This window comes from Bidens hawaiensis, unplaced genomic scaffold (genome assembly GCF_021521415.1).
Source record: "Bidens hawaiensis isolate Kalapana, Puna unplaced genomic scaffold, B.hawaiensis_p1.1 tig00002477_1, whole genome shotgun sequence".
Classification (NCBI taxonomy): Eukaryota; Viridiplantae; Streptophyta; class Magnoliopsida; order Asterales; family Asteraceae; genus Bidens; species Bidens hawaiensis.
The window spans coordinates 33,331-43,396 of record NW_027491136.1 but is presented as its reverse complement, the minus strand read 5'-3'; the positions used below and the strand labels follow the sequence as shown (position 1 = coordinate 43,396).

At 39.9% G+C, this 10,066-nt stretch overlaps 1 protein-coding gene across 1 annotated transcript; it reads left to right on the top strand.

Moving 5' to 3' along the window:
* Positions 1 to 7,768: 7,768 nt before the first annotated feature.
* On the top strand, positions 7,769 to 9,489 carry LOC143619485 (uncharacterized). Its single transcript, XM_077091407.1, has 6 exons — positions 7,769 to 8,045; positions 8,568 to 8,649; positions 8,731 to 8,797; positions 8,883 to 9,065; positions 9,153 to 9,213; positions 9,296 to 9,489. The coding sequence occupies exons 1-6, from the start codon at positions 7,769 to 7,771 to the stop codon at positions 9,478 to 9,480; spliced, it is 855 nt and encodes a 284-aa protein (XP_076947522.1). The 3' UTR covers positions 9,481 to 9,489.
* Positions 9,490 to 10,066: the final 577 nt, after the last annotated feature.

Below are 10,066 nucleotides of genomic sequence, written 5' to 3'. Positions count from 1 at the left end.
CACTTACACCCACCCAAACACTCTCATTTCTAGAGAGAGAAGCTAGAGAGAGAAAGTTCTCAAATCACAAATCCGAGTCCACAATCTTGTTCCTAATCGTTTTTGGTAAGTCCCTCTCGAGAATCATCCGTTTTCATAACCATTTTCGACCTCAAATCGAGCAAAAACTCCCATTTTCGTAACTTGAGTTTTCGGGTCAAAAACCGCCTTGTTTTGGTGTCAAAATGCAAGCTTTTGTGTTTAAAAGTACTAGGAATCGATAGCCCTTTCAATCCCGAGCATTTCCATGTCAAAAACTTCGATTTTGGGTCGAAATCTGGAAAATCCGGAAAAACCCGTAGGTTTCTCCGTCGCCCAGCTTGAAGGAGTCGAATCAGTCCATTCGATCGAATGAGTCAATCGAACCAGTCCATTCGATCGAATGAGTCAATCGAACCAGTCCATTCGATCGAATAAGAAAGCAACCGAATGGTCTCCGCCTCATTCGACCGAATGAGATCCGTATTCGATCGAACGAGTATCTATCCGATCGAACGAGTGCCATGTTCGATCGAACGAGTTTTCCCAGCTGGTTCGATCGAGTGTGTGTCTAGTTCGATCGAGTGTGCCTCAGATTCGATCGAATATGTCCCTATTCGATCGAATCAAGCCAGAACCAAGTTGTTTCCAAGTTCGCCTAAGGTTTAACTTCGCCTGAAGTGAAGTTCGTTTATAAAATGAATTAAAAACCTAATGGAAAATGTGTTAAGGCAGTTATCGAAAATAAAATTTTTCCAAGCTGACCTGGCAGCTTAACCCCAGCCAGGGGCTCTGCCCCTTGGACCCCGCTAGGGGCTGCCGCCCCTAGAACCCCGCTGCCAGGGGCGCTGCCCCCGGACCCCCGTTCGTTGTGGGTCATATATAGATAGAAATACAAACGAGTAGCAGTAGTTAATTGATATGTGTAAATATTATACAGTTAGCCGAGCCCAGTTAAAGAAAGGAATTACAATCAACGGAGAACGTAACCGTGTTCAGGTGAGTTTCTAGCCCCCTTATGTGTTATGTTTTCGGGGCTGTGTGCATACTCAATATGTTGTTAATACGCTTATCCTAAGAGATAAGTGTATGCCTTATGTGAATGATATGATATGTATGAATGATTGCTTGATGTTACGTGAACGATCTTCGGATATTGCACGTACTGTCAGGTTGTAACGCTATGTGTAAGGTAAGTATGATATGTATGTTTACGTGTATGAACGTGATAAAGATAATAAAAGAAAGAAATGATAATGTATGGTTGTATGGTAACGAAGAGGGAATCGAACCCTACTAATATTCGAGAACTAGGGAACCGAACCCTACTAATGTTCGAGGAAAGAGGGTACCGAGCCCTAATAATACTCGAGGAAGGAGGGTACCGAGCCCTAATAATACTCGAGGAAGGAGGGTACCGAGCCCTAATAATACTCGAGGAAAGAGGGTACCGAGCCCTAATAATACTCGAGGAAAGAGGGTACCGAGCCCTAATAATACTCGAGGAAGGAGGGTACCGAGCCCTAATAATACTCGAGGAATGTAGGGCGTAATGCTCTTTATAACATAAGATATGAAAGTAAGTTAATACAAAAGAAAGTAAGAAAGTATGAAAGTAAGAAAGTATGAAAGTAAGAAAGTATGAATGTAAGAAAGTAAGAAAGTATGAAAGTAAGAAAGTATGAAAGTATAAAAGTATGAATGAAAGGATGAATATATTGTTATGTGAATGGTATGATTATGTGATTATCTAGAACTCACTCAGCGTAGCTGACTTTTAGTATGCACGCAGGTGAGTAGAATGAGGCAGCTCGCTTGAGGGGACACATGGCACTGAACGAGAGTCTGGCATCTGAAGACTTGTGATGTGTTAACTTTAATGCTTTAATGTGAAAGACAATGAATGTTTTGAGACCAATTATGAATTATGTAATGTTTTATGAAAGTTTTACATTCCGCGTAAATGTTTTAAATAACTCTGATATTTAGAACTGTGTTTATGAGTAAATCCAACACGAAAGTAGGGTTACCGGTAACGGGGCCCTACACTCGGTGGCGCACCCGCAGGGTAATGGTGAGGTGGAAAGAGCAAATAGGAGCATCGTCGACGACATAAAGAGAAGACTATTGGAACACAGATCCGGCTGGGTGGATGAAGTTCCACACGTACTTTGGGCACACAGAACGATGAAAAAGGCAAGTACAGGAGAAACCCCGTTCAGCCTCACTTATGGCACTGAAGCCATGGTCCCGGTCGAAATTGGTCTACCCTCACCAAGGGTCATGATTCAACCAGAGGACAATGATGCGGAAAGACGGTTAGACCTTATGCTAACCGAGGAACGCAGAGACTTAGCCGCAATGCGTGAAGAGGACTACAAACGACAAATGCAAAAGTACTATAACACGCGGGTAAAACTTTGCAACTTCAATGTAGGAGACTACATATTGCGTAACAACGAGGCTTCGAACCAAGAGCGCTCAGGAAAGCTGACCCCTGTCTGGGAAGGTCCGTACGTTATCAAACAAGTACTGGGAAAGGGCGCATACCGGCTCGAAAGGCTCGATGGCACTCCCGTCCCACGAACATGGAACGGAGCTCAATTACGCAAATGTTACATGTAGATCAATTCCAAATTTGTAAAGGCCCAGAGCCACTTCTAATGGAAATGATTCTCCTTAGAACATCGACGCTGATGATTTTACATTTATACTTTTAACTTTCCGCACGGATATGCCGGTCTTCACCGCATACATAAGTGTGAAAGAAAGCCGTTGCGTGGGGAAGGCGGTAAAACCCGCATAAACCCAAAAAACGGCAAACCTTCACGCATGTTAGTCATAGGTAAACTTTGGTCAACCCACTAAATGAAAGTGCCGGTCCTAACCGCACAAATCTTGAGAGGAAACCGAACCTATTGACAAACGCGCGTCGAACGGTTAACTTATCCAAAACACTGGGAAAATTGCTAAAATAAACTAAAATATGCATGCGCAAGTCATGTAACATTTATAACGCAAGTCCCAAAGATTCAAAGTAAGCGGGAAAATACCCCTTACCTTGGCAACCAAGTAACTATAAGACGGGTGCGAGTACAGTGTTAAGGCAAAACCCTTCACATACTTAGCACCTGCAGGGAATTGAAGCCAAAAATACCTCGGCAACCAAGTAACTATAAGACGGGTGCGGGTACAGTGTCAAGGCAAAACCCTTCACATACCTAGCACCTTCAGGGAATTGACGCCAGGAATACCTTGGAAGTAAAGTAACTATAAGACGAGTGCGGGTACAGTGTCAAGGCAAAACCCTTCACATACCTAGCACTCCGCAGGGAAATGAAACCAAGAAGGATCTTCTGGGCCATGCTTGCAGAAACGGGAATAACATCCCCACATAGCAGGAACGTCGAGAACTAGATTGTTTGAAGCTTCAAGATGGAATTGGTGGTTTTAACATAATTGATCACTATGTTCAAAACTACCAAAACCTCATGGAGAATCCACACAACTAGAACTCAACGCTCCTGACTTGCGAGGAGGTTACAGACCTACCCGCATCATACCCAAAGATCAAGCAGGAAAGTCGGGAATTTCTGCAAGTGACATTAGGACTTCCGCGGGAAAAATCCCCATGGAAAACCTTAAAACTAAAACCTTTTCAAAAACCCTTTGCTTAAGTCCAAAAGTTCACCTCACTTTATTAAACATTCATGAGAAGAACATTGGACTGGGGGGACTTGAAGAGGTAGGTCCCAGCAGAGCCCAGTTGGACCCGTAAGACTCACCTCAAAGAGAGACGTCTGCGGAGTTGGACCCACAAGACTCACCTCAAAGAGGGACGTCTGCGCAAAGACCAAACTCGCAACTCACCTCAAAGAGAGACGTCTGCGCAGAAACCAACTGGATCGGCAGGACCCACCATGCTCAGAGACGTGACGTCCTTACGCGCAGTACGCTAGCTGTTCCCGCAAGAAACGCCTCCCAATGGTTTCCAAGTACTCCGCCTGTTCCCGCAGTTACGGATACCAGCCATCAGAGAAGGCTACCCGCGCAGCAAGGCTACACGCACAAGGCTTAACACTCATAATAATTCAGTAGTCACCTGAAGGAATGAGCAAAGCCGGGAGCAATCCCGCACAAAGGCGGGAGGGGGAATACTCCCGCCCAAATAAGCCAGTCCGTACGATACTGGAGGATCTTTTGTACTGTACCTGACGAGGTATGGGCAAAAGAACTGACCAGAGATACGACAGCTCATTGACAACAGTATGGCGAGCAGCATGCTCTTGCACTGTATGTCACTATTAGCCGCTGCCTACTCACCAACTCCTGTCATACCACGTGCATAGCCGGCAGTTGGTGGAAAAGGAATAGTACACAGCAGGCCTGGTCACTGTCAGCCGCTGCCTACCCACCAACTACCAGCATGGCACGTGCGTAGGCCATAGTTGGTAGAACATGAATACTTTTAAGCCGGCTACACCTTCTTGGAAACCTACCTTCGGCTATAAATACCCCAAATGGTATGATCATCTAATCTTATCATATACTATCTTGTATCTTACATCTTATACCTGATATCTGCTCTAGCAATCTCTTAATATACATTTATATTCAAGAGCAATCTAGTCTGATTCTCACGCCGGAGGGTGGTCACAAGGAGGTACCCCCCCCCTTCTCAGTGACGAGCTCACGGTGTCTGTTTTGCAGGTTATCAGAAGAACCATCTTTGCCGGATCTAACCCCTCGTGGGAAACATCTATTTAACCCCCAGATTATCCGTAATCTGCCCGGGGTCGACTAGTGTTTCTTCACTTGAGAACACACCACCTCTTTTCTTTCCTTTTGTTTCTTTTCCTTACTCCCCCCTTTAATGAGAATCGGGAACAATTTAAGGTGGGTTTTGAGCATCCCATCCGATTACGAAAAGCAATTACCTTTTCTGAGAGTTAACAAAAAAAGTTTAATAGTGTTCGTGAAGAGTGGCGGACCCAGAAATTGGAGACAGAAGACAGATGCCGCATTCGTGAACAGTGGCAAACCCAAAACAGTTTTCGTCAGGGGTTATCTGCTTATAAAAATATTTCAGATGCTTTGGGTCGGCTGGTATAAAAAAAGATAATAAAATTAATGATAAGTAACAAACGTACTTCAAAATATCATTACAAAAGTTGGTCAATAAAAGTATTCAATATCATTACAAAAGATAATCCAACTTAAGATAATCAACAAAAATATGTCAAATATCATTACACATATCTAAAAATAGCTCTCTTCGCATCGCTGGTTGTTTGCTCTGGCTCGTTGGGGATGACTGCCGCTCCTTTTGTTTTTATATTTTATTTTTTCTAAATAATCTGAATGGATTGGGAACTTGTGCTTGTTTAAACATAAACTCCTGGGTAATGGGCTAATGACTTTGGCACTTGAACATAATCTAACAAGTTATGATCAAAATTACCAAATTATATAAATAATTATATCAAATCTAAATTTTATAAACTTATATTTGATTTTTCTAAGGGTCAGTTTCTAAATTTTCTAAGGGTTGGCATCGGCTTCAAAAGTTTAAGGGGGTGATTGAAAAATTTAATAAAAAATTTTATGAGGGACACTCAGGATTTTAACATATATATATAGCATTAAAAATTTTTTTAAGTGGGGGGCCCACCTTAGAGACACCGTAGGTGCGCGCCCTGTTCGTGAATGTTTGGTAACGTCCGTCCGGTAATGCCCGTTTAATAAACGAACCGTACATGTTTTGGTTACTATGTTAAGTGCTAAGTTTAATTGGATATCATGTGGTGTAATTCCAAATTTTTGGGTTAACTTGTGCGGATTTGTGATTATTCTTTTTGAATTAATATGTAATCATTTATGTTTATTTGTTTTTTAGAGTCGTTTACTGTTTGTCCATTAATACCCATTAGTGTTCGTTTGTTCATTAGTGTCTGTGTGTTTGTCCATTAGTATTCGTTGGTGTTCGTTTGTCCATTAATGTTTGTTAGCATCCGCTTACAATACTAATGAACGGACACATACAGACATAGACAAACTCAATTCCTTAATGAATGGACACGGGCACAAATGTTCCTTCGGTAGAGTATTAGTTAACCGGACGTTTGCCCCAAAAAAAGCTTACCATACGAACACGGACATGTCTCATCCGGTTTAGTTCAGTCCGCTTATATATTAGGATTGGGTTGTCAAATAAAGATTCTAATCCATTGAAGTAAGATCTGAAAGATTAACAAAACAATATATTAGCGATTTACATCTGGATGGAGCTTGTGAAAATGAAGTATTCTTTGATGCGTTTGCGGTTTTGGTCGTGGTTGCCGAAGGTGGGTGGGGTATGATGATGTGGTGGTCGTGTCATGTGGTGGTGGAAGACCATGGAAGAGGTATAAAGCAATGGGTTCACAGTTTATAAATAACACAAGCACATGGATATAAAATGTAGGGCAGGGCTGGCCCTTGGGGGTGGCAGGGTGGTCGACGGGCGATGGCCACAGGCCCGACACTTCGCTAGGCCCGAATTTTTTTTTTTGAAAAAAATTAAATGTATTTTTATTAAAAACAATATGTATATTTAATGTTTAAACACAATTACGTAATCACTAACTTGATCTAGTGGCAAATGAGTATTACTTACAACCAAGAGGTTTTGGGTTATAGCCTTACTTAAGACATTTTTAATCAAGTAAGCCCATATAAAAATTAAACTGTTTAAATCTAACAAAATACTCCTTTTGCTTAAGGCCCAAAAAAATTTTCTCCTTAGGCCCAAAAGTTTTTTTGCTTTCTCGGAGCCGGCCCTGATGTAAGGTTATAATGGTCTTTTCACATCATGCCTAATAATTTGTAAACATGTGAGTTCAAATTACGTGAGTTTGCAGATATTGGGAAGCCATAATGCAAATAATCCACTGCGGAATTTCATCCCGCGTTTTGTTATTGATCACATGGATGCAAACTCCACTTACCTCTATTGTTCATTTTGTTTTATTTTTGTATGGTGTTAATTTTTATTAGAGTGTGTAGTGGGAGGTTATAAATTGTGGGTATTTTTTTGATACGTGACGCCATGTCAGCAAAGGGGTAATTTTTATTGTAGGGGTGTATTGGTTTTGTAGCCCCATCACATCGTATCTATATTACACACACATATAATATAATAATATTAACCCAAAACACAAACGGGCGACAAAAACATGTGCCCTCCCCCCCTAAATCGCACCTCTTATTGTTAGGGGGTGGGTGGTTGTGTTCTTGGCAATGTCGTCGGATTTCTCCCCAACATCTCGGCCAACACACTTGGCCTTAGGAATCGTACTTTTTTTTAATTCAATGAAATTATATAATACATGTAGAGCGTGTAAAACACCCCTTTAAATTGGATAGTTGATTGGTTGAAAGAGTAATTTTTGGATAGTTAGGTAAACCACCTCGATCGTCACCCTAACTAAAACTCAAATGAAACCTTTTAGGCTGTTACTTAGCAAATACACTAGTTTGAAGGATGGGGTAATTTAATTTAAGAAAAAAAATGAAGAAAATATCTTTTGTTGTTGTAATTTAAAATAGGAAATGGACGGCCGCCATGCATTATGGGTAATCATTACTTGTCTGTCAGTCCGTCACTCACTCCTTCGTATATCAATAGGCTATATATGTATATTATTATGGAGGGTTACGGCATTAGACCAGTTATTACTGCATAAACATCAATCACCAGCAATAACATTCAATGGCAACCAGGGACAATAGAACCCTTGATCAACAAGACGACCAGAAACAAGCCACTAGAATCAAAAACGTGACAACTGCTACTGGTGGCAGCCAAGAACAAGAAGAAGACGAAACAGAAGCAGCCATTTCGTTAGATCATCGGCTTAAGCTAGGACCCAAAAAGAAACTACTTGTGATTCCTCTCCGAGGAATCTTTGTTCACCGAGCTCATCGTTGGTATCCGGAGAACATTCCCAGAAACACCCGCCCTGACTTCCGTTACGGCAACCTTCTCAGTCAGTCTAAATCATTAGATACGAATTACATGTGAAACTTGTATGCTTTAAAAGTTTAAGCCCAGCTGATTTGGCTCCGTTTTGAAACCAAGCTGTAAATCTAAACTCAGGCTCGACTTGTTCTTCCTTTTTTTAATTATATTAAAAGTATTTAAACAAAATATAACTACAAATTGTAATATGTTTATGGAACTAAAAAAAAAAATCTTTAAATCTATTTGAAACAACAAAATAACATAAACTTATTTGAATCAACGGAATATTTAAACCCCCATGCTTATATATATTAAAATTAAGTGAAGCTAAACTAAATTAAGTTAAAATGAGCCGAGCTACCGAGCGAGCCACTCTTGGCGGGTTCGGCTCATTTACAAACCGATCCAGCTTGACAAAGTTTCAAACCGAGCCAATTCGAGCGAGAACCGAGCCACTAGCTTTTTGGGAAACCCTAATATGAATATCCTAATTCCGGTCACTACTCGGTACTAGTTACTAATTATTAGCATTTGGTTGTATATACAGTTTACGTGAGGCCTTATTGTGTGGATTTTTTGAGGTTTTGCTTTGAAAGATTTCATGTTGGATTGTGGTCTTGTTTTAAAGAGTTGGTATATATCATTATTAATTGACTATCATTTTTTATCAAATTTTATTTAAATATATTTACTGGATTTTTTGAATCTAGACAAAATATGCAAGGGATTCTGACCATGGTTATGGGGGATTTGAAAAACAAGTTAGCATTTACTTGGGTGAGTTTATACTTTATAGAAATTAATTAGTTGTGTATCATAGTTCATATATTATTTGTATTAAAGCTTCTTTTAATGTTGCTAGGATCAAGAACACTGCACGGATTCAGGTTTCATGTGTCCGTATAAACAAGATAAGCCGCTATTCTTTAAAGAACTTAGTCATTTATGGGACAAAATGTACCCGAATCTTCTGTGGTCTGATGAAGAATACTCGGCTTCTAACACATTGTTGATCACATACCCTGAGAAGGCCCTTCTAAATCCTGTATGATTTTATAAACTTGAAATGTAAATGTGTCTAATTAATATTTATGCAAATTAAATCATATGTTTTGAGTGTGTTTTATTGCAGCCAAACACAGCAATCTTTCCTCCGAGTTATGATCCTGAAAATAAGAAAGATGATCTTCTAGGTAAATTGTATAGATTTATTATTTATGATACAGAATGTTTATGAATATTAATCGGTCTAAAGATGTGAAATGTTTTTATTAGGCCTGAAAGGTGAGCTACGGGTGTTCTTGAACGGGCTTGTGGAAGCTGAAGATGTGCAAACTTATGTGGAAAGAAATCCGATTGGCGAGCCTGCGATTACACCTCTTCCCGACTGGGACTATTACTGCAAGATCATTTGTTCTTTTAACAAGAAAAGAAATGGTGACCAAGTTAAAATAATCTGATTCATCCAGATCTGGAGGATGTGTTGACCAGTTGTCTCTTTTTGTTTTTGGTTAGGCTCAGAATTTTGGTTTTGTGGTTTGGATATGGACCTTTATGGGAAACTTGTGCTTCTAAATTCTTATCTAAGTAATTGTGGTTGCATCAATGAAAAAAAAAATGAAGATTTTATGTGAATATGATGGATGATAAGAGTTTTATATTAGGAATAATATATGCATAAGATTTTATGTGAATATGACAGAGGAGTCATAACATTACTATTCAACACCCGTTGGACTCGGCTAAGTAGTCCCATAACTTCAGGTGTAAGGAAACCAAAAATGTCAAATACGAACGGTATGAATGCATGTTGGTGGTCAAGACAACCGTGAAACCAGTACTCCTAAACCTATCAAAGAAAAAACCCATATAATGTTTTAATTTAAAATAATTTATAAGATGTATTAAAAAATAAATCTTGAGTGGATATTTTTGTGGGTCAAACACCCCTCTAATTTGGGTAGTTTTAAGATATCACTACCATATTGAATGGATACCATTTTGTGAGATAATTAATCCCTTGGGGTAAACCATCTCTCACCCTAA